At 42.6% G+C, this 25251-nt stretch overlaps 1 protein-coding gene across 2 annotated transcripts in view; it reads right to left on the bottom strand.

Annotated features, from left to right (window-relative positions):
* The window catches only part of flna (filamin A, alpha (actin binding protein 280)), a 44820-nt gene that overhangs the window by 9547 nt on the left and 10022 nt on the right, over window positions 1-25251 (bottom strand). For both annotated transcript variants that reach the window (XM_046057604.1, XM_046057605.1), the window contains exons 3-30: window positions 16151-16402; window positions 14879-14976; window positions 13525-13672; window positions 13148-13266; window positions 12981-13058; window positions 11046-11208; window positions 10720-10920; window positions 8702-8839; window positions 7788-7914; window positions 7567-7703; window positions 7270-7466; window positions 7050-7163; window positions 6733-6876; window positions 6528-6651; window positions 6076-6236; window positions 5866-5956; window positions 5471-5640; window positions 5083-5200; window positions 4366-4478; window positions 4064-4213; window positions 3614-3932; window positions 3148-3321; window positions 2907-3069; window positions 2645-2805; window positions 2196-2363; window positions 1925-2048; window positions 1680-1836; window positions 1400-1589 (exon numbers count right to left, since the gene is read on the bottom strand). In XM_046057604.1, coding sequence (XP_045913560.1) covers window positions 1400-1589; window positions 1680-1836; window positions 1925-2048; window positions 2196-2363; window positions 2645-2805; window positions 2907-3069; window positions 3148-3321; window positions 3614-3932; window positions 4064-4213; window positions 4366-4478; window positions 5083-5200; window positions 5471-5640; window positions 5866-5956; window positions 6076-6236; window positions 6528-6651; window positions 6733-6876; window positions 7050-7163; window positions 7270-7466; window positions 7567-7703; window positions 7788-7914; window positions 8702-8839; window positions 10720-10920; window positions 11046-11208; window positions 12981-13058; window positions 13148-13266; window positions 13525-13672; window positions 14879-14976; window positions 16151-16402 — 4299 coding nt within the window. The remainder of the gene's footprint in view (window positions 1-1399; window positions 1590-1679; window positions 1837-1924; window positions 2049-2195; window positions 2364-2644; window positions 2806-2906; window positions 3070-3147; window positions 3322-3613; window positions 3933-4063; window positions 4214-4365; window positions 4479-5082; window positions 5201-5470; window positions 5641-5865; window positions 5957-6075; window positions 6237-6527; window positions 6652-6732; window positions 6877-7049; window positions 7164-7269; window positions 7467-7566; window positions 7704-7787; window positions 7915-8701; window positions 8840-10719; window positions 10921-11045; window positions 11209-12980; window positions 13059-13147; window positions 13267-13524; window positions 13673-14878; window positions 14977-16150; window positions 16403-25251) is intronic.

The following is a 25251-nucleotide window of genomic DNA, read 5'->3' as shown; positions in this document are numbered from 1 at the left end:
GGGGGGGGGGGGGGGGGGGGGGGGGGGGGGGGGGGGGGGGGAGCGAGAGAGAGCGAGAGAGAGAGAGAGAAAATGGGATATCCGGATGAAAGCTGGTGCCACTATCCTCCATGCTGACAGAAAAAGAAAAGGTAGAGTAGTTCCTCTACATTACAAAGTCATTCAGTAGGCTTACCTAAACCGTGACCGCCGATTGAGACTGATAATAGGAACGGTGAGAAGCAGGGGAGCAAAGACAAAAAGTGACAAATAAAAGACAGTCAGGTGGGGGTGGGGGTGGTGGGAGGCAATAACTGTGCTCCAAACACTTGGATGAAAACAAACGGTGATGGTGGAGTGTGAAGCAGAGAGGGTGTGTGTGTGTGTGTGTGTGTGTGTGTGTGTGTGTGTGTGTGTGTGTGTGTGTGTGTGTGTGTGTGTGTGTGGCGTGGACTTAGGTGAGGGGGTGTGTAACTGAGGAGCACAGAGTGAAGAATACAACAATGCATGAAAAATGATCTTCCAGCAGTAGGAACGCTGAGAGATAAAATCTTTAAGAACTGATCATCGTTCACGCTCTCACAGATAGGAGTTATACTGGGAGATTATCGTTTGTGATTACTGTGAGTGACATCATAGCTCGTGAATAAAATATATTTTGATGAATTATAATTTGAGCTTAACATTAGTTTTCACTTTAAAAATCAGAATAAATCTGTGTTTATTTTTAAGGAACAGTTTGACATTTTAGGAAATACACATGATGACTTCTTCTTGAGAGTTAGATTATAAGATTGATACTCTCATGTCTGATGCTAAAAGTGAAGCTGGAGCCAGCAACTGCTTAGCTTAGCATAAAGACTGGAAGTGGAAAACAGCTACTCTTGCTCTGTCCAAAGCCAAACTAGACTCAACTACATCCGCCTGCCATCTCCTCTAAAGCTCACTGATTGTATGTGCAAAATCTTAAGTGTAAAGACAAGAATCTGTGGTTTTCATATAGATTAAATAAACATGATATGAGGGCTAGCTGTTTCCCCCTGCTTCCATTTTTATGCTAAGCTAAGTTAACCATCTCCTGGCTCCAGCTTCATATTTCATGGACAGATATGTAGCTGTGTGCATTTCCTAATACATCAAAAAGCTCCTTTAAACATTCAAAATGGGTGAAAAGTGGATGAAGCATAAATAACACAACACTGTGTAGTTTAACCAAATGATTTCTTGTTTTGTTAATTACTTTTAGGGAAAACCAGCAGCTCATTGGAGTTTTATATTACAAATTAGGAACATTAAAAATCATTATCATGTAGAATGACTGCTCCTATGGTATATAGAGGGCAATACAAACGACTTTGAGTCAAACTAATTCAATAAAAGTGAACACACGTGTAAAGTGATCTAAGTGCCCTGCACATACCTGTGACAGTGCACTTGCTGGCGTCTCCAGTGGGCAGGGCTCTGATACGGTAGGGTGAGTATGGAATCTCATCCCCTCCGTACTTAATGAGGATTGTGTATCTGCCAGTCATGTCCGGCACATAGGACACCAGGTAGGTCCCGTCATGGTTGTCACGGATGTTGGCCTTCTTAGGCTTCCCCTCTGGGTCCTTTAGGGCGGTAAATTACCTAAGTTTCAAAACACTTCCCAAAGTAATTTGTTCTTATTTTTAGCATGTGCATCACATGTGAGCACTCACGGTGATCTGAACGGCCAGCAGTCCCTCGCCTGCATCTTTGGCATCAATGGTGAACTCGACGGGCAGAGAGGCGGGCACGCCTGTGGTGTTGAGGCCGGGTCCGCTGGCACGGACCTTACTGGCATCGTGGGTGGGGAGCACCTTCACCTTGTAGGGGCTGACAGAGGGAGAGAGGAGAGGCTGCATGGAACAAATATCCAGACGTTAAAAAATGGTGATTGTACGCAGAATCTTTTGTGCGTTACCTGCGAGGTATCTCCTCATCAGCGTACAATACATTGATGGAATAGGGTCCCTCTCTGGTGGGAACATAGTTGACTGTGTGAGTCTGGTCACCGTTATCCACCACTTCCACAGGCTCCACCACACCTGAACACACACACAAACACAGAGGCAGAAAGAGAGAAGTTCAATACTAAGCGTTATAATTCTTAGTTTCTTTTTGTATGTGACCATCACAAACCACACGCTTTTTTCAATCATGAATACATTAGAAACATTAGAGCGCACACTTACCTTTGGGCCCTTGTACGCGGACCTGCAGTGGGGCCACTCCAGCTTTGGAGGCGTCCACTGTGAATGCCTGAGGAATGTTGGCCCTGACATTGTTTCCCAGGCCTGGACCCTGGCACTTCACCTTGGTACTGTCCACTGTGTCACTGACTGGCACAGAGAATGGACTACCTGCACAGACAAAATGTAAGAAAAGGTTAGAAAAAGCCATCTGAGAAAGTTTTATATTTAGAAACTTTATCACAAAACCTTTGCTGTGTTTCTCTTTCTTGTCACGCATATCTCGGCTTTCTCTACTGTGTCAGAGATCTGAACACTGTATTCACAACAATTCCTGTCCTCTCAGAAAATTTAACTTGTGAACTTGTGATAAAAATGCAACCAGATTTTTTTTTTATATATATATATATATATATATTTTTTTTTTTTTTTTAGCTGTAACAGTTAGGCACCTTTGATGGGCTGTCCTCCGTAGGTGACGTTGAGGTTGTATGTGCCAGGCTCGTATGGGATGTACTCCACACTGCAGCTGCCATCCTTGTTATCAGTGCAGGACATTTTGGCCTCTGATGGACCCTCCATCGCCAGACCAAGACCACCAGTACCTGCTCCTCTGCAGAGGGAAGACGATGGACATTACAAATACAAGCAGGAAACCTTTCAGTGACATTTGCCTTTTGCTTGAACTCTTCCAAGTAAATCAGTCTCACTTACCGGGTTTCCACTGTGAACTTGTTGGGCTTGTTGGTGGTGCCGCCTTTCAGTCCAGGACCGTGCACGCGAACACGTGCTGGATCACAGCCTTCAGTGACGGCAACGCGGAAGGGACTCTTAGGCACTGGAGAGCCATCATAGCAAACCTCCACGCTGTGTGGGCCTGAAGCATACACACAATATTAGAACAGCTTCAAATTTGAGAATCAAATTACGCACACACTGCTGCGTCTGAACTCACCCTCCTCATAGGGAGTGTACTCTACACTGTAGGTGCCATCTCTGAGGTCGGTGATCATGGCGTCCGTACGGCTGCCAGACGGGTTGCTGATGAGGGTTTTGATGTGGTCGCCTCCGGTCTGTGTGAGAGCACGAGCATCCACAGTGAAGTCTGTGGTCGCCTCGCGGAAAACACCTAAAAACACAGAACAGGGAACATGTTGGGGAACTGTTTGCAAGCTTGTACAGATAAGAATCCAGGGATGCACCAATCTGATTCAGATCTTACAACTGTTGAAGTATGCCAACAATTATTACGTTAATTTACAGCATATATGCAGGACACAGAAAATGAAATAATTAACTTTGCATCAGAACATTGAAAAAAATAAATAAATAAAAAACATTCTGTGACCAAAACACAAAATAACAAATGCATGACAAAAAAAAACACATCTATGTTAATCTCCTGCAGCAGGTTCTTTTACCTTTGCCCTCCACTCCCGGGCCAAACACACGGACTCCACTGGCGTCGACCGCAGGCTCCACATTGAGCCGAGCAGGGAAGTTGGGCACGTCCTGGCCGCCGTAGCGGATGGTGAGTGTGTACGAGCCGGGGTAGAGAGGGATGTAGGTGATGGTGTAGGTCCCGTCTCCGTTGTCCTGGATGTGAACCTCGGCCTCAGTGCCGCTGTCTGAGATGATCTCGATGGTCAGCTCAGCCGGGCCGGCGTTGGTACAGTCCACAATGAACTCCCCTTTCTCCCCGACCTTGGCACGCTCCAAGCCTGGGCCAGAGCAGCGTACCTGAGAGGGGAGGCCAGAGAGGACAGGAACAGATGATTAATGACCAAAATTGTGTTTTACTTTAATTTACACATTATACATTTTATTTAATTACTATAGATCTGTACGGTCTGTCAGAAACTGTGGCTAACCTTTGAGGGATCTGAGGCAGGATACGCTGTGGGGTTGAAGGGTGATCCAGGGATTGGCACGCCATCATAGGTCAGTTCAACCTGGTATGGCCCTGCCTCCCGCGGGATGAACTTCACCTCACTGGTCTCTGGGCTCAGCCCTGGCTCAACCTGAACAAGAAATATGAACAGGATTTTACACATTAAAAAATCCAGCATGTTTGCATCATATGTTAGAGATGCAGGATTTTGCTCAGGACCACACATCGTCTCCACATGGACACTTGTAAAGAAGCAAAATGAGTCCTAATCACGTGCCACACCTTGCTGGCCACAGGCTTCCCTGACGGTCCGGTCACCTTGGCAGCGACCTTGCCCTGACCACCAGCACCCTTTGATTTGACAGTCACTTCCTGGTCTTTGCCAACAGTCATCTCTACAATGACACACAGAGCAAAGAGAGTGCTGTAGATTAGCTATTCCATTATATGGTTGATAAGTGTTTCAAATGGACATCCAAAAAAAAAAAAAAAAAAAAAAAGTATAAAAATATTTAGACAAAATTCAAACTATGAGATAGTAGGTCAGATTTTCTTCTTAGATTTAGTAAAATCACATGGTATAAAGTAAAAATGATGAAACAGTAAGTCAAAAGTTTGATTCTGAGACAAAATCTCAAAAATAATGATGTATTCTCTCATAATTCTGATATAGGATTGTACAATTTTAACTCAGCAGGACACAATCATATGCAGCGCCACATTACAAATGCTAGGGAAAATCTTTGGGAGATCAGATCCTTAAATATCAAAATCACACACTTATTATCTATCATGCAGAACTTTTAATCTATATATTTTTCCGTCAAAAATCCTGAAAAATGCCACAGATGAAGAGAAATGATACACCACACAAACAAAACGACTGAGCAACAGAAACACCATTCAGCTGTGGTTATGTCAAACACAAAATGATGCTGTAGTTAAGGGGTGAAGTCAAAACGTGAAGAGCTGCAAGAGCAATGACAGGAAACTACGTACTGTCTCCCAGGCCCTTGACATTGATCTTGCTGAGATCCAGTGTTGGGGCCACACCAACAACGAAGGGGCTCTTGGGAATGTTATCTCCACCGTATGTCACAGCAACTGCCAGTTGACCCTGGGACAGGAAGTGACACAGATGTGATCACACAAATGATTATGTAGGAAAGGGTGGACAGATAATGCCAACATAAACAGCCGCCTGTTTCTGACCGAACAAATTCCAGTTCAGTTTAACTGCAGTTTTTATGCTAGGCTAAGCTAACTGTCTCCTGGCTTTAGCTTGTACTTGATGGTGAAGACTGTAATCAGAAAGTAACTATGAGACGATTTAGGTATAGAGAGTAAATCTGCACGTTTGTATGTGTGAGTGCTTCTCCCATCTTACCTGATACACCGGTGTGTATTTCACAGTGTGTGTGTTGTCATGGTTGTTGATGATTTCAAAGTCCTTGACAGCCTCTCCTTTGACTGGGGCGCTGAAGTTGCAGTCCAGGTTGGCCTTTCCTGCTCCTTTAGTGCTCACAGTGAAATGAGTGGGCTTGTTTAATTCAACGCCTGAGAGAGAAGGAGATTAATCAGAGTTAATGTCAGCCTGGGTGAAAATTACGGAATCATTCATGTAGCATTTTCACAATAACTTCCATTTCTAAAACTCCAGCAGTTTTGCCTGCTGAGACATTTTGGAAAATTCTCTCTCTCAGGAAATGAGTCATATTTTTTTTTGTTTCATTTTGGTTTTATTGCAATAACTAGATAAACTGGGTGAACAGGTGTTCTTACCAGTGCGGCTGAGTCCTGGTCCCTCTGCCTTGATTTTGCTGGCATCGTGAGAAGGATCCACTTTGATCCTGATGGGCGTCATTGGAATAGCCTAAACATCAAACACACATTTTAAAACCTAAGAATACACTAAATCCCACACACACACACACACACACACACACTTTCTGCTCTCATTCACGCCACAAGCAACGCACGATTCAAACTTACCTGGTCAGCAAACAGGACCATGATGGTGTAGCTGCCTGCTCCAGGAGGAGTGTATTTGACAGTGAACGTGTCGTTGTCGTTCCTAATGATGTCAAAGTCGATGTCAGCCTCTGCGGGGCCCACCACTCCGGGGGCACACTTAATACCTATACTGATGTCACCTGAGGACAGGAGACAAACCTCATCAAACTGATGATTACAGCTGACGCTCCGCAGCCATTTAATGCAGCCTTTTTGCCTCTATTGTCCTCATTCAACAGGTCTTTGACATATTATAACCTTATAAAGTTGTTAAGACGAACTTATTGGCAAATAATTGGCTATTTACACATCCAACTGACACATTAGCAACAATAGCATTCATCTGGAGTCTTGTTTCTGTCCACCTGATGAATAAAAGCCCAAACAGTCGTACTGTTTGAAAGAATGCAAGAGTTTTAATGTCGCTTTACCTTGACCAGCCTCTGCGCAGTCAACGGTGAAGTAAGTTGGCTCGAAGGCCTTGAGGCCGGTCTTGGCCACCCCAGGTCCGGACACCTTCACCTTGTTTGGATGACAGCCAGCGCCGATGTTCATCTGTGGTCAAAAACACAACAGCTAAAGGAGACTTTTCTGTGATTTAATGTCCTTTGTGTGTCAGTGTGTATGTGTCCTCACCCTGAATGGGCTGTCAGGGATGTTGACTCCTCCCCACGAGACCATGGCAGTGTGTTTTACAGGTTTACGTGGGGTGTAAGTACAGGCATATGTGCCGTTGCCATTATCCTTAACCTGTACATCCACAGGAGTACCTTCGCCATCCTGTGCAGATGTGGAAAACCAAAGAGTTGAATAAGACAACACTTCAGAGTGGAATAGATCTATTAAAAGGTGCATAAAAGAAGACAGAGGTGTTTGAGGGGCTGAAACGGAGCCAGATGATGCTACTCGTGCAGCACATTTCTGGTCATGTGCGGAAACACACGCAGCCCTACCTGAGCCAAAATCTTCAGGGGAGCACTTCCTCCTTGCTTGGCATCGACTGTGAACTCAGTGGGCTTTCCAACAGCCAAACCACTGCTCTGAAGGCCTGGGCCGAACGCCTTAACCTGGAATAAACACATTCATGGCAAAAATTATTTCAACATTAAAGGAAACAACTGCTTTGCAGCTGTACCTCATGTAGGTGAACGCGTCCCTTGGGTGTGTGCAAACCTTGTCAGGGTAGAAGTCTTTGCCAGGCGGGTTGACAATCTCAGCCATGAAGGGAGAGTGTTGGATGTCTTCGTTGTTGCAGAGCACATGCACGGCATACTCCCCAGCCTCTGTGGGCCAGTAGCGCACGTCACAGGATCCATCACCCTTGTCGTCACACTCAATCTTTGCCTGAGATGGACCTTCCACAGAGAAACCTGAACAGGGAAAATAAAACAGAGCTGTCAGTGAGTAACTTACAACAACATATATGTTTAGGATTCTTTTACTCTCTGTCCTCCCTTCTGGCCTACTTACCCAGTGTACCGACGTTGTCTCCAACAGCCTCCACCACAAAGTCAGCAGATTTGCCGACAACTCCGCCGTCCAGCCCTGGACCCCAGGCCCTCACCTTCTGCTGGCCTGCCTCTGCGCCAATCTTGACCTCAATGGGACTAAACGGAGCAGAGAACGATCAGTCACAACAACAAGTCAGTTCAGTACAAGTGAAGAATTTGTTTCCATGAGAGTGTGTGTACCTGCGGGGAATGTGCTGTCCTCCCCAGGTGATGGTGATGGTATATGTTCCAGGTGTGGTGGGGTAATACTCAAATCCATATACACCATCTCCGAGATCTTTCCTTTTACATGGCTCCTCAAGCCCCTCTGTAAACACACGTTAGAAATATTTTTCTTAACTGCCAATTTAAGAGCTAACAACAACAACAACACAGCTTTCAAAAGTTTATGAGTAATACTACATTAATTGTGTTTTTGGCCATTTGGGGTCAATGCAAGAAGCTTTAGTCACAACAAACTGGAACCATCACTTTATTAAAAGTTTCTTTTGGCAGATTTTCCTAATTTGAATTGAGGGTCTATGGACAGTGGATGTCATAACTTTACAGATTGTAAAACCCTTTGAAGCAAGTGTGCAATTTTGGGCTATATTAAAAAAGAGATGCAAAAAAAAAACAAAAAAACAACTGGTTTAACTTGCAATAATACATTCATTTGTGGCGTTTCAGTGCGAAAACTTCCACGTGCCTGATGCGCTGCTCATAAATGTCTGATGAAATAGATGTGCAAAACAGTCTTCTGTTCTCTATAAAAAAAGAATAAAGTTTACATGGCCACTTTCGCCAACTTAATGATTTCCTTGCTAGATTTGATTGGTGAATTTTAAAAGCCTTTTAGTGACTGCATTTTTATTTTTAAAAAAGAGTCAAGGGACAAATCTAGTGACTTTTAGGGCAGATGTTTATGGAATGCCTTTTAAATCAATATCAAATAAATTAATCTATATAAATATGTACAGTTAAATAAATGGGTACGAAAGGACTACTTTTATTTCTTTCAGGGGACTTTGAATATGACAGCAATAAAAGAAGAGCTGGGAAATATATGTGGAATTATGAAGAACAAGCCAATACGTGTTTGCAGTGTAACTTACTGGGCCCCTTGATGGTGACCTTGAGCTCTCCGGTGCCAGCTCCTTTGGTGTAAACCTTAAAGTCTGCAGTCTCCTTCACCCTCAGGCCCTTTGGCTGCAGACCACGACCCTTAGCTTTGCAGAGGCTGGGGTTACATGCTGTGGGGAGACACACACACACACACACACACACACACACACACACACACACAATGAAATAGACTCCAACATTATGACCACATTTGAGCACAGTGGTGGTTTCAGTGGGGAGAAGAGGAATGAGGTGCGGGGTGAATGATATGAAACCAAAACTGTTTCCATCTGAACGGTGCATCCATCATTTTCAAGAAGGATGAAGGCTTGCTGGAACGTTTTAGTGCTTTTCAATTGTCCTTTCCCGCCTGCACATCCCTCCTGAGGCTCTTATCCAGCTATCTTATCCCGCAGCGTGAATTCATCCACCACAGTAAAGGAAATGAGGCATTACCCACACAGAGAAAGTGAAGTATTCATATCTCCTGATTAAACGTTTATAAAATAGGAACAGCTGAGTCACAGTCGGAAGACCTGCAGGAAGCAAAGGAAACCCCACAGGAACAGAGGCAACAGAAAGGGGGTCAAGATATTTTCCAGGGAGCGGTATACTTGGCACTCTAAGAAAAAGGATATATTTATATTGTATTATATTTAAATCTATTTTGATGCTGGGGTTTGAGGTTGAGGTATTATTTAGTACTGTAGCATTACTACTGGTCTGGTATGACCAGAAATCTATGGTGGCTAATGTTGGCCAATATTAGCAAAAAAAAAAAAAAAAAAAAAAAAAAGTTACATTATTATATGCCTGAGTATTTCACATTACTCAGTCCATTCTGTGACTTTGTAGCTTTTCTTCACTTGTGCTACTGTCAAACTGCATTTATCATCGTCCTGCAACATAACTTACATTGGATCAATTTAATGAATTAACAACATTTAGAACTATGGTATTACCAAATAAAAAAGGAGAAACAATGGTATGTTTTATAACCTGGCCATGTACTTATGAATGGCTTATTTATGATCTATGAAGTATAAAATTATTTATTAACTATTAGTAAAGCCATTAGTTAAAACTTATAGCCCCTTTATATTAGAAATTGGTACCAAAATATTTATTTATTTTAATACAAGTCGTTTTGGATGGATCTTAAAGGTTGGGTTATTTCTCAAAGCTCATTTCAATTCTACCAAGTTATTTTCATTCCTAGAAAACAAAAATGAGTCATTGTGTCAAAAGCCATCTTTCAAACAACGCTGGTCACGCAACACAAATACAATTCTTTGTGAATTGTGTCATGGTGTAAAGACCAATAGGGAGCTGGAAGAAAGGAGGCACCCTTTTCTGAGCAAGACTGCAGCTTATTGGTTGTTTTCTATCAGGGAAATCTGAGAATTTGTTTGGGAATTTCTTGACTTGTTCCTGAGCGAGTCATTTTGAGTTGTACATGCAGATGACACATACCACACATATAGCAAGTCTACAGAGGGAAATGAGTCACAAGTAAAGACATGCACAAACACACACACAGTAAAGGATATGCAGTCAGATATCTACATGGACATACAGATCACCAACTCATGCACACACGCACACAGTGGGTACCCAAGAGAGATCCCAGGAAACAGGAAATGACAGCAGAAGGAAGAGGCCATTCCAGAGAGAGGACAGATACCACCGGGCCTCTATCGAAGAGAAGAAGGGAGGGAGGGGAGGAGAGAAGAGAGGACACCATCCCGTACAGTGGCAGGAAAAGACAGCAAATCATTAGACCCAACTGAAGAAAAAACGAATATTCAAGGTTTAAAAAAAGTCTCTTGTTGCCTTTAAGATTTATAGCTTTGTTAGAGCTGATAGTCATTACATGCTGAGAGATTGGAGTTCTATTCATGTAATTCTGGTGATTTACAGGGAAAAACACAGAATGACTTTTAAGCAGGGTCTCTTAGTGACCTTAGTAATAGGACGCTGCTTAAGGTATCAAATATACAATTCTTACCCTCTCCCACGGTGACTGTGAAGGGACTCTTGCTGATCTGACCACCGGCGAAGGTGACGTAGATGGTGTGCGGGCCCTCCTGGGTGGGTTTGTAGGTGCAGCGGTAGCTACTGTTGCCCTTGTCCTCGATGGTGCAAGTCACCGTGTTCTTCTTGCCAGCAGGGTCCATGATCATCACCTCCACCTCGCCAACACCAGCACCTGAGAGAAACAGGGGAGCGAGATGAGGGGATGCAAGAACAGGAAACTGGTATAACATGAGTTAAACCGCACGATAAAACTCTCTGAAAGACTCCAAACCTCACTCCGATCGCCGGCGTTATTACCTGCTGTGTACACGTCAAAGTAGGTGGACTTATTGGCGATGTTCCCTGAGGGCTCGATGCCTGGTCCCTGGGCCGTGGCCTTGCTGGAGTCTCCCTGAGCCATTCCGACCTCTACCTCAAATGGGCTCTTAGAGATGTGCTGCCCTGCAAACAAAACTGTCACCTACAGAGCAGAAAGGAGAGAGTGAAAATTGTGTCTGGACCCATCACGTCCCACTACAGGGTATCTGGAGGTCTAGGAAAACATTGAATTCAGTTTCCTCAAAAAAAGACCTTAGAAGGTATTAAAAAAACCTTTAATTAACAAAGTATTAAATATTGTCTCTTGCCTGCTGTCAGCAGGTTAGTTATAAAATGTAAAAACTAAAAGTAGGATTGTTGTGACAGTGGATTGTGCTGTTTCAGTCACCACCAACACTAGCTAGCTGGCACAATAGCTAGGAGGCTCATCGTCTTATGATGGGCGAGTGCGACTTTAGCAAAAACTTAGATGAACTTACAGGATTTAATCATTTTTGATTGATTAATTCAGCTATAGATTTTATGTTGCTCATCCGGATCCAGGTATTATTAATTTAATTAACTATATCATTAGAAATTATTGTATTATACTGCCGGGGAAGACTGAATAAAAAGGTGAATTCTAGGTTGTGTGATTTTTCATCATTCTTTCATACTTTGGCTGGTAGGATCGTGAGACAGGCATCAAATTGCATTCTGTGTGGTATTAAAAAAATCTTAAATTTTACTTGTGTGAAAAGCTGCTCTTAATTAAAGACTACTCCATAGCTGGGTAGTAGAAACCCTTTTAGTAATATATATATATATCAAAATGAAAACTTAGTATCAGTTTATGATAAAAAAAAAAAAAAGTTTGACCTGGCAGGATGGAGGTTTTGTTGTTTGTTTTTCTGCTGTTAATAAAAATGTGTTTTACCATTTTTCTTTACGCACTTTTTCAAAAGCGTGTGAGCACATGGAGATGTTTTTCAAGTGCTCAACTGAATAAAGAGGACAGGCACTGATCATCCCGACAGAGAATTTAATCCACTTCAGTCTTTAGAGCGCTTCTGTCCACGTAAGGCAACAATAACATGTTTCTATTTTTAATTACTGCCGCTCTGTGCAGTAATCACTTAGAGGCAATTTTATTAAGATGCTCTGATGGAGTATTAATTTAATTATATTTATGTATAAACATCATCTCACAGGCTCCCTGAAGAGTAAGGGGAGAAATGGAAAGTGTGCAGCTGGACGATAGCGAGAGAGAAGCGAAGACTTACGCAAATGAAGAAGAGAAGTGAAACATTTTCAGATTATTCTTTCGGCATTTTTGCCACTGTATTTCTAAAAGTATTTGTTGTGCCAAATGGCATATGTGTCATAGAATAATATTAATGATGCAGTCATGTGTGATCAGCTGTTATAGAGTGGACCTGCAAAAACCTTGATCACAGAAAGACATTTCTGTCTTTAAGTGAGTCCTAATACACCCATTTTGCAGTGTAGTGAGAATATTTCAACATGTTTAAATGTAAATGTTTAACAAATGAGCGTCTATATCTTAAAAAGTATAATACAGGTGTGCACTACAATTATGAAAAATTAGATTTGCATTGAAAATAGGTTGAAAAACACGCTGGCAGATTCTGTCACTTTTCAATATGCAAAATATGCAAAGTAACAAATAACCCCAGCTGTCAAATAAATGTAGTGCAGTAAAAAGTAAAATATTTCTCTCTGAAATGTAGTGGAGCAGATTTATAAAGTAGCATAAAATAGAAATATCCCAGTAAAGTACAAGTATCTCAAAGTAAATGTACTCAATTTCCAACACTGGCTTCCCACATCCTTGGAATACACTGAAAACAGTCCACTTAGAGGGTCATATCACGTAAGATCAGTCTTATGCATTAAAAATTACTCTTAGCTTACCTTATGCATGCCTGTGACTTTAGGGATGTAGAAGACCGAGTAGGTGCGGTTCTTATCATTGTTGGCAGTCACTTTCGCCTGGAGGAGATTTTTAAAAAAGTTAACAAAATAATTTGCCAGAACAACCAAAAAAGGACCAAATATCCCAAACATCACCAGCGTCTCACCTCCTCTCTGTGTCCTGCAGGGTCCTCCACGTAAACCAGCACCTCTCCCATTCCTGCACTGATGGTCTCCACGGTGAACACAGCCTTCTTCATCACAACATTACCGACAGGCTCAACACCTTCAGAGAGGGGAGGTGGCAGGAGAGTTGTGATAGTGTATTAAATAATGTCCTGTGCATGTGTCATGTTGGGCCCTGGACTGACTCAGAAAGGGCTGTAGGTACATACAATGCATGCTCCTTAACATTACTATGTCACATTTAAAGCTGTATCCAGAACAACCTTGGTCTAGCTCATAGGTTCTGGGTCCAATCCTCCCTGCTCCAAACGCTTTTGTTTCCTTGTTGAAGTCTAGATACAGGTGTGTGTGTGTTTACCTGGCCCATAGGCGCGGGCCTTCTTAGGGTTGAGTTTGGGTCGTAGAGGTGCGCCAGGCTTCAGTTTAGCCTTGGGGAACTGGGACAGGTAGGTCATGACTGAATGTTCGTCCACATTGGGGTCAACGATCTCTTCAGGGGTTATAACCTAAGACACCAAGACGAGAAGAAAAGAGTTTTCCAAAAGTTTTTTCCTTGTTAGCATACTCTCTAATGAAAGGGAAGGGAGGCTACAGTTGTACAGTCTGATGTAGCGCTGATTAGTTGCCATGGAGACTGTACCCACGAAAATCAACTGAGTAGTTGTGATTTAGAGATGAAAACCACATACCAACCTCTTCCGCGACTCAGAAAGTACCTGAGACAAACTCACGCGAACCAACAGGCACCAACTCATACAGACATGCTTATTGTCTGATGTTACAACCCACAAAGACATTAGGGGAAGGGACAAAGCCAGTTTCTTAGCAGAAGCAGAGCTGAAGGCGGAAACAGCGGCGACCACAGAGACAACTGTCAGCACGCTATGCTGTGCCAGCTGCCAGCACTGTGCCAATCATGCCAACAACACTGCCATTCACCAGAGCAACACAAGAGGCAGCATAGTTATACTTAATCTCCCTATTAAATGTTTAACTTTTCTGGACAAACACTAAAGGAGATCAAATGTTTGAGTTAAGCTTGTGTTGATTCTCTACATAATGTCCAAGTGAACATCCCACCAGACTCGGCATGGTTGCTGTACGTTCTGTTCCACTGAGGTGGCAACTCGCACCATGATTGTCAACCTACACATTTCTCAAGTCAGTCCTCTAGTATTAAAGAATGATGCATCTTTTGACAATAAGAAAAAAAAGACTCTATCACCAGCCTTTTCCTTTACTTAAGTTTATCTTTGTTTAATTTTGCCTGGCCAGGTTAAACTGAAGGTTAAATTAACACAAGGTCAGTACAAACATGTGGCCTATGTATGAAACATTAGTATAAAGTAGGCTAAAGCAGTTCTGTGTACGTTTTGCTGAATAGCGGCAATGTTGCCAGTTACAAGATAATGTTACAGGCTAAACTGTAGTGTAACAGTGAAGGCCTGCTAACACGGAGCAAATTTTTGCTTCGCTGCAACAGTAGCATAAACAGAAGAGAGATAAAGTCAGAAAAGTGATTCAGTTAGACAACATACAGTATATTTAAGGATTGCTAACTCTTGCTAACATCAGCCACAATCTGCTGTTGGTCAAACAAGGCTGTAGCAGCATTTCCCCTAATTTATTGCTTATGAATTCAACATTTAATTTATGAGAGGAAGAATGTGTTATTGCTTATTGTTTTTTTGGTCTATTGGTATTTATTTTACCTGTGGGATTCCCAGCCAGTCGTCAGCTTGCTGCATGGCCTCACGGGCGTTGTCCACTGGTTTGGTCTGATCCCACTGGTCCCAGTCAGGACAGAGACCTGCAGGACAGGAAGGAGGTTGGTTTTGCGACAGGAAGCAGTGGGGCAATAACTCATCATTTAATATATAAAAGTTAAAAACATGTCACAACAATATCATGACAATATGGAACAATTTAAAAACTTTTTGTGACATTACCTGGCAGTTTAGCACAGTATTTTTCATTTTCATACGTCAGCTGAGGTTAATCAAGAGACAGAGAGCTTCTTGTCAGCACAATATGTTGACTCCTAAGTTACAGCCTTGACGACATCCAGCAGATAAAGGCAGAATGCAAAACATTCCTAATCTTTCTTTGAAGATGAATAATCTTCAGCAGTAATTGAGTGTGGGGTCAAACATCTGTCTTTGTGGCTCATCAATTCGTCTGCCCTTGAATTCATCTGTTGCATGTTATGGTGTTCCTTCATTATCACACGAGCATATTATCTGTCAGCAGTTTTTTTTATTTACTTCTTCATAATTGACACTCAACTCTGGAGGTTGTTATTTTTGGACACTGATGAAAATCTTTTTTCTGGAGGAAAATAAAAGCTTTTTTGAAGCCTTATCTCCAGCTCAAGGCTGACGCTGATCCACAGGTATGCCAAACATCCTGAGCATGTAAACAGAAACCTCCATTATTCCTTACTTTCCTTCAACTACTCTGTCCTCCCCTCAGGCTCCTTCTCTCCCCACCTTCCTAATGTAACAGGCCCATAATGAGATGGGGCAGTACTCCCCTCCTCTGCACTCTGTTCAGCTCATCATCATCTCCACCCTCAGTTTTAACTCTCACACAGGTGAGAATTACGCACTCATGCTTTCCCTGACCTGACCTCAGATCTGCAGTTGTCAATCACTGTTGTATGCAGACAGTTACGATGCTAAAAGACAAATAAACAATATAATAATACAATATAAAACTGAGGTATTTGAATAGTATCACCTCAAAAAGCTATGGGCCAGTGTTTCAGGTGACCCCGAGCTCTTATTCCTCCAGAGATAAATGCTTTTTACACCAGGGCTGGTGTTAATTTCAGACTCTTTCTGTGGGGGAAACACGTGCACACCCACACATTCTAGTCCTTCACCTCCACTGACCCTTCAAACACACAAAACATGTCCGCACCCCCTGCACATAGACACAAATCCCTCTCTAAAGCACAGGAACACACACACACTTTCCCTCACCTGGAGCACAGCTGTCAACCAGGGCACCCAGGGCCCGGCCGGTCTGCCAGTCCCTGTGGAAGTTGGTGATAGGAAGCTCGGGCAGTTTGTTCTGGATCCATCCCAGCAGCCTCTGCTTGGGAGTCTTCTGCTGCTTGTCATCCGCCTCCTCCTCCTCGTCCCACATGGGCATGGAGATGGAGTAGTGCAGGATCAAGGTCCAAATCAGACCGAGGATCAGCTTCAGGTTCCCATCCACAATGGCTTTAGAGTCTGGAGTCCAGGGGAAGACAGAGGGGACAGATTTGAAGTCATGTTACCATGTGTAAACATTCGTGCAAACCTGAAAAAATGGACGAGAAACCGTTGATCAGAGGAAGGACTCTTGTTGGATCTTGGATCTTCTATTTAAAACTCAGTGAGAATCTGTCAGGATGCCACATTTCCCTCAGGAGTGTCTCTGCTATCTAATGTATGGCTAACGTTTTTAAGGAGGAATGGGATGCATACCTAGAAATCATCGACCATGGTTTGTTCTGAAGAGAGATAGCGGTAGTTTATGTTGACATCCCACGTGGTACATTATGACCTTTTTAACAGATTTTAATGTGGCTTCAGACGGCGCCTCTGCGCCAAGACTGCACGGATAGAAAGGTATTTAATGACATTCATCCAAATACTGATTCAGCTAAAACATCAGCTCTGGTGCTGTTTGATCTTTGTGTAGTTGTGATACTGTTGACAGATTGGAAATACAAGTTGGATTATCTGGCACAGTCCTCAGCGGGTTCAGATCATATCTCCAGGGCAGAGGCCATGTTGCTGTTGCTATTGATTATTATAAATCTGAGCAGGTCTGCATGACATGTGGAGCCCTGCAGGGTTTAAATCTTGGGCCATTGCAGTTCAGTTTGTACATGCTCCAACATTGCTTATCACAGCTATGCAGACAACACCCTGATTTACTCAGCTCTCATCAAATGACAACGGACCCACTGACTCACTGCGCCAATGCAATTCAATTTCCTGAAATTAAATAAAGACAAGATAGAAGTCACTGCATTTGGCAGACAGGAGGGAAGACACTGCGTTTTTGCTCACCTTAATTCCAGAACTATAATGGTGTACGCTCAATTTAGAAAACTTGGTCTTAAGATCTGAGCTTCAGCATTTTATCACCCCAAACAAATAGAACGCTTTTGACTGATTCTACACTGCACTTTGGGGTATTTAGTGTATTACTGCACTGCAACTGCATTATAACTGATGATCTATTATTTTTTTCTCCATTTGCACTTTAACTTTATTCATTTAAGCACTTTGAGTTCACTGTTTTTAAAAACTGCTATACAAATAAACTTGCTTTTAGTTTCTCTATTTTACTAATATACTATTAAAGACATGAAAAAGGAGTAAAACGTTCTCTGGATCTAGGTAATCAGAAGGGGGAGACAAATTGTGAAAGAAAGAAGTATCATGATGAGTGTGTAGGGAATTTTCCAAATGAATCATTTTGCAAGAGTTATATAAATGTTCACATGGGGACATCTGAGCAGGATGTTGTTATTTTAAAACAGCCTCCTCCCTAAAATGTTGATATTTTCTATATTAACATGAATTGTTCTGTGGGGAAAGGTTTTGAATAATTTATTTTAGACTTAAACTCCCTTCACTTACACACCAGTCCATGTGGGAACATGTTTGGTTGTTCTAAGTTACATCTGAGGCATTTGTGTTTGAACCACACGTCCTGCGGAAAGCAGAGGAGAAAGTTATGCAACCAGAAGCTAGCACAGGCATGAGGATGGATAGAGATAAGCACACACACATATATACCACCCAGCATAAACAATGCAGCATGCACACACATGTTGCACAAGAAGCAGTTGATCAGGAGGAAAGATTACTCAGGACCAGCCTTGAGGAAAAGGTGGAGCAGTGTGTATGATGGTGATTGGAACATAGTTAAAGTGGGGGGGGGGGGTTAAAGTTCAGGTTCTTGTAAGGATTTGAAGCTAAGTGCTGGTGGCTATCAAACATGTACATACAAGACTCTATGCAGGGTGTCTGAAAAATTTTGGGTCTGTTAATAGGGACGTGTGTGTGAATCCCCCACATCTGACAGCAGCTGTGTCCAGTTGGCATTTACTTACTGATTTCAGACTTTTCAACACTCTGATAAGAGCTGCAGAAAGCATGAAAACATTGAGAATAACACTAAAAAACGCCACCAACATAACAAACAGGAGAGCTTTAGGCTATTCGGATTCTATTGCTGCTCATATAGCTGTCAAGTTAATTTGTTTTGTTGTTGTTATTGTCTAGACAGCGGCTCAACCTCAACAACAATGAGGTCTAGGGTGATTCGTTTTTCTTCATAGATATTTTTGCACAAGAGTGCCGAGGCTGCAGCTGGGGCTACTGAAAAGGCTGAATGTTTAAGGCGTGCACTAGGAGGATCTGAAAGCCAAGAGCTGCAGCACGAGTTTTAAGGACCGGGTCAGGGTGGATGGACGGGGGTGGGGGATTTCCTGCATCATATAGATGAGGAGCAGAGCAGCAAGCCAGTCAGGAAACAAAGGCTGTTAAGACATGAAAAAAAAGCATGAAGTTACTTTAAACTAGACAAGTTCTTTGCCTACATTCTGAACCACCACTAGGACACCTCAGATGACTGCTCGTCTGAAATTCGTGTTCCAACTGAGAGATGTGCTCGTAAGCTGCCAATGACATGTCAGCTGCTCCCAGTGGAAAAATATATGCCGCGCGGTGATAAAGTGGAGCAGGGTCAGACGAGAAATTTTGCCTGAAGACAGAAAAAACTGACAGCTGTAAATTGTCATTTGTACTGATAGGAGGGTGTGCACTGTGAATGGTACGTGCATGTGTACCACAAGTTGGTACTTGCACCAAGAATGTAGCTCAGCTAAGGGGTGTGTCACATAGCGGCCTGTCAGCCTCCACAGCATAAACACACTAAAACAGGACCACAGCATTACCAGAACAAGAGCAGAAAAGGCCACAGAGTGTCTTCAACTAATTATTTTATATGTTGTTTATTCAGTTAAAGAAATAAAGATTTGTCTAAAGAGAAAAAACAGCAGTCACAAGTTTTAATTTTAGGGTCCAAGTAAGACCCTGCCTCTGCCCGTACCAATTTACTCAAAATTAATGGGTTTCAGTGTTTGTTTTTTTTCCAAACTAAGGTCATCAATAATCAAAGCTGTCCAGTACAGAGCATTAGCATACAGGTTTGGAGATCAGACAAGCCTGCCCTCACCGGTACTGTGAGGACAAAGTAGCCCTCACACTTCTTGATAATGTGTGTCTGTGTGTTGCACTTTGATTCATGCCTCTCACACACAAAGCCACTAAACATGCAAGGAATCTGCCAGCATTCCCGGCAGACCACAACCAACCAAGCCTGACGGAGCCCATATACGGACACAGACCGCCGCAGACTCCCCCTCTGCTGACTCATAAGCCCCCCCCCCCGATATTAGTGAGTGTGTGTGTGTGTTTGCGTGTGTGAGAGAGCAGAGGCTACCTTACGGGGAGTTTGCGTGTCTGTAGTCTAAAGCTCCTTTTGCCCCTAAAACTCCCATGACTCATGTGTTTGGCTCGATGTTGCAGCCCCCCCAGTGACATCGCTATGTCATCACTCCAACCCCTGACCTACAGCCTGACCTGACCCCAGCATTTCAGGGAGGGAGACAGAGGGGTGAAGAGGAGAAAGCGCATAGGAGAGAGACAGCAGGAGGAACGGAGCAGATTAGTCCTGAGATCTTGTGCGGCGAAGGACGAAACAGCTCAGCAGGTCTAGATAGTCCTGAGGTTCCCTGTCCACTGCTCATAGTATCCTTATATTTATTCATGTATAATAATAGAATATAAAAAACAATCCCACGACTCTCAAGGGACAGATCTATCTACCAATACATGACCCTGAATCTTTCTGCAAATAAGTCATGTCTATTTTATTCAGATGTCAATTCACTTTGTACACAATGTACTTTTAGTGAAGTTAAGGCCCCCAGAAAGTGGTGCAGCAAAATACAATAACAAGTCTTCGCAAAATATGTGGCTTAGCTTAGTGACGTAAAGGCGCGCCGTACTAGTTGGTGAACTGCTGGCGAGCTAACCAATTAAACGCAAGCCCGCCAGGTACGTGCTAGCCCTCATTAGCTTGTTACTTTCTCTCGGTTTTCTCTGTAGTGCGTCGTTTATTCTCAGGATTGTACATCATTTCATTCAAAGAGTTATTAAAGAGGGCGAAAAATGCACTTCTTGAGCCAACGAGCTAGCTAGCATGCCTCTCCTTCCCCATGATGCTAACAAGCTCGGTTGTTAACAGGACAATTTCACACAGATTTACTTTACACCCGGGATCCACTGACTGAGCCGAATAGTTAAAAATAAATAAATCATTGGAAATTATGTTATAGGTGTAGATATCGATCAGCCGGGATTGTAATTATGTATTCTGAAAAAAATAAATAAATACTACGTAACTGTATCATGATGTTGACAGCTGATATTAAAACAAAAGCAAGCATAATAACAGATTTCTTAATGTTTGCATATTTTAATTTTCGTCTTCAATTAAACTGTATAACTAATTATAATTGAGGTGAAATAACTAATTGTTGTGTTAGAATTCATTTTAATATAGCCTACCTAACCACCATCAGTCTCTCAATTCTCTCCACACAACAATTGCCTTAAGCCTGTCGTGTACAGCACCACACTGCAGTATATACCACAGATTGAGTTTTGGCCATCAGACATTAAGATAGTCAAAGTGTGCTAGGTCTGGCAGAACAATGCTGAACAAGTCATGCCTAGAAAGAGGGGCGTGGTTGGGGTGACAAAAACCCAGTGAGACAGAACACTTTGAGAGAAATGTCACACATTCCACACTGCTGCCCGTATCTCACACACACACACATTAATATGGTAGCCAGTATATTGTCTGCCTTTGTATTTTTATTTATATATAATCAAACTAAAGATAATGTATAGGACATGACAAAAAATGTCTTAAAAACATTTGCTTTACAACTGACATGAATTCAGCTTGTAGCCTCAAACATCCAAAAGCAGAAAATCATTGACCTGAGGCTCTCTCTCCTTTCCCTCCCACCTCTCCTCCCTCCCCCTTCTAACTCCATGCAACAAGCCACACTGGAGCTACTACACTTCCTCCTCTTCCTTTCTACTGCTTCCAGTCATCCTCCCTCCCTCCCTCTGCAGGAAAAAAAAGTTCCTCCTGGTTTTTTAGCCTTAAAAGGGCAGAAGAAAACTGGATCTTGGCAGCCTCCCATTCCCTGGGCTCTGGTTACAGACGGTGGGAGGAGGGAGGACAGGACAGGGGAAGGGAAAGGAGTCAGAGGGGGTGGAGGGCCAAGAAAGAAAAGAGAGGGGGGAAGGCAGGGAAAAGTGCTGTGTGGGACGTTTTTAAAGCCTGCACTGACAACAGCAGCCGCTGAGGATGGGCTGAGATATGTTCATCTGCGAGAGGAGACCAGACAGGCTGACAGAAAAATTATGTTTGAAGGGGATAGGCAAAAAAAACACAAGGAGAATGGAGAGCTGCAAGTAGACACAAGCAAAGACAGAGGGCTCAAGAGGGCCACGGATAAAATGATAAACGAGGAGGTTTAATAAATACCATGCGGCTTTAATCAACTGTTTGTGTCCTGGAAACATCTGAGAACTATGATCAACCATAAGAGCAGAGTTTGGGTTTCCAAGTAATTGATAGTTCTTGGCCTGGCAGAAATGATTCAGGTCTGGAAAAGTAGATCCCCTCCAGACGCGTTTCTGGCACGAGAACCTGGGCTGTGTCTGTTTGTAGGTAAAATCCTGTAATGTAACATAATGACAGTAAGCAAAGCAAACAGCAAAAACTCAAGTGCTGTTTTCTTAACATTTTAGATAAAAAAGAATGATATATTACATTACAGGTTACGGTGCCATTGCAGTTTATATGCAAGGGGCCAATTTATTTAAATATCTCAGCAACTGCACATTTTTGTGACTTAGTTAAAAAATATGTTCCTTTATGTCTGCTTGTTCAGCCTGAACATGAGGCATGGGGTGCTGGGGCTTGTTTCCAACTCTGATGTAATGCAATAGCCTGAATACCACTGTAGTGAATGGGAATGCACACTCTGCTAATCCCCAGTATCCACTTGACCAGTCCCCCTTTCGCCTGTGCAGACAGGAAGTTATGCTAATGATAATGAGCTGGCAGGAAGTGATTCATTTTGACCTAACTGAGTCGCTAAACTCCCGTTATCTCACTTTCTGGCCAACATTCTTCTCTGCCCTGCTCCACCACAGCACTCCCACTTTTATCTTGTTTCTGAAAACATGAGTTGCTGTATGACATCCCTAACAGGCTCTCGGTATACAAACAATTTTTTCCCCCCCAGAGGGTCCATAGAATGCTCCCTCCCCCGACTGACGCTGCAGTTATAGGAGTCTTGGGAGTTGTGTTAGCATTATTACTCAGATGCGTTGGCCTCTTAGGGGAGGCAAAAACAAGCTGTAAACAAGTCACTGACATAGTATCACCTTATAAAGTTGATATGGTGAACTTAATAGCATACAGTGGCTTATTTAACACCTCCAGCAGAAAATGGTGCATTCATTTGGTCAAATTTCTAGCAACCTGATGAAGTACAATATCTACTCTCCTTGTAAATCTGTTTTGGTATCTTTGGAAAAATTGCAGGCTTTTTAGCTGCTAAATGCTCCACAATATTCACCGGCTAGTTGCTACATTTGTCTGTCTGCCGTTTGGTGCTGAGCAGGCAGTGTACAGTAGGTTTTAACTGAAAACAGCTGCCAGTTGCTGCTAGAAACAACTCTGATAAGAGTGAACTAAAACATTTGTGGGCCATGAAACCAAATCTATGAGTGAAAAGACGCTTGAGTTGAGGTGAACTGCAGTGTTTGTGATAATATTTTGTGGGTTTGTCTTTACAAGTGACACTTCACATTACATGCAGTCATGAGAGCGTGGTGCATCCCTGATTTTGCTGACTTGTTCAGATGTTGTTAATTTGTTCAGCTGTCCTTGATTTTTGTGCTTCTACCATCTAAGTAGGATGTATTTAAATTGTTTCTGTTTTTGTCTGTTTTAATTGTGTTTATTGTTGATCTACGATCTGCACAGTGTAAATCGACCGGATTCTCTCTCTGCCTGCTTAATCTGCTATGTGCTGCTCGGCGCAAAAATAAACAAAATCGCAAATCGAATCGTAATTGCAATATCTGGCAGAAAAATTGCAATTAGATTTTTTTCCCCACATCGTTCAGCCCTGTGTCTATGTGATGAAGGGCCTGGCGCTTGCTTCCAAACAGTGGCATGTGGATGGACATGGGATCTACCTTTAGAGTCTGACATTTGCTTTCAGACAGCAAGCGGTTAGCAGCAGCCTTCTTCTGCATGATGGGATTATAGTAGGTGAACAGCCTGTGGTGGACAGGCTGGTAGCTTGCGTCAGGATTGAGCCCTGCTACAGTCAATTCAAAATGTAGAACAAAATACTGAAATCATGTACATGTGCAGATGGTGTCACCCAGAGAGAAAAGTCAGACACACTCATCACATCAGGTATCCTCTGTCTCCATGTCCAAACCTACAATGCAAGCCAATGTAGGTAGACACAGTCATAATGAATCAGCGTCATCCGCACAGACACAGGTGCCCCACCCTACACACACTATCACAATTACAACACACCAAGTTAGCTTGCAGGCAAAACCTCACTGTAGGAAGAAGAAAAGACCAAAAACGTTTATGAGGAAATGCTGGGTAGTGTGATTATTCACAGCTGAACCACCCATTTGTCTTAATTCACACTTTTTATGTTGAGCAATCTTATAGACCACTCCTATCAAAGTGCAAAATACTTCTTTACTACCTTATGCTATACTATGCAAGAAATAACAAATTCTATCTTTTTACAAGTGAAAAGTTGAATTAATAAGCAATAAAACACACTTGCTCACTTCATTACACTCAGGGGTTTTGTTGCTACAGCCTTACTTGGTTTTGTAGTGTAGGCTAAAAGTTAGCAAAACTTTATTTAGATTTGTCTGTGTTAGTGATATACTCAGTTATTTTGCAAACGTTATTCCTCCTCTTTGCTTGTGATATTACTACACTACTTTTTAGCATGTCACAGGTGAACATTTCAATAAATGATGTCTTTACTTCTTGTTTTATTGCATTGGAATGCTAATCTGTGATGTGATATACAAAGCGACATCAGCAATTTCTAAAGTTTGCTAACATTGGCAACCATCAGCTACTGGCCAAACCAGACCAAGCACAATACAGTGTAAAACTGTAGCATCAAAACATGAACAGAAATTGTTACCGCACGGGTGAATTACATTTTTCAATCGTTGGAGGAAAATTATATTATTTCCTTTTCTTAAAAAAAGTTACAAAGATCTCCTTTAATCAATAATATAGAACATATTTCATTATTATGTAACAGGAGGAGACAGCCTGGTTGTTGCCACACAGGCGTCTGTCTCAACCGGCGTGTCTCTGCTTCCAGGCAAAGACAGGAGAGCAGCCAGGTACAAAGTTACACCACAGCTCTGTTTATTTCACATCCTGCCTGTGTGGACATCTGGAAGAGTTTGGCATCATCGCTGCCATCGTACTGTTTCGACAAAGTCCACACAGGCTCAGTCAAGTACAGATGAAGACGTGTTCTGGAGGGTTTTAAAGTCTGGTCTGCTGACGGACCAGAGCAAAGATGCTGCTGACAAAGTCACCGAGTCTGCATAACAGCTAATGTGTGGTAAAGCTCACACACACACACACACACACACACACACACACACACAGGATGATGCCAAGTGAAATGATCGAACTTGTTCAAACATGGGTGTGATAAGCACAGTGGAATATGGACACAAGCTGTCTCTTCATATGCACAACAAGAACGCCCTCACTGAACAAGATTTAAAGATTAACCTACATAAATTTAAACAGTTCTGCAAACCCAGCATACAGATCCATGCTAATCACATGAAGAGATTCCATTTTAGGAACTTGATAGCATGAGACATAATGGAGAGCCTGAGCTGTCGCT

The sequence above is a fragment of the Micropterus dolomieu genome, linkage group LG08 (genome assembly GCF_021292245.1).
Source record: "Micropterus dolomieu isolate WLL.071019.BEF.003 ecotype Adirondacks linkage group LG08, ASM2129224v1, whole genome shotgun sequence".
NCBI classification, from domain to species: domain Eukaryota; kingdom Metazoa; phylum Chordata; class Actinopteri; order Centrarchiformes; family Centrarchidae; genus Micropterus; species Micropterus dolomieu.
Note: the sequence above shows the minus strand (reverse complement) of the source record. Positions and strands in the feature narration are given on the sequence as shown.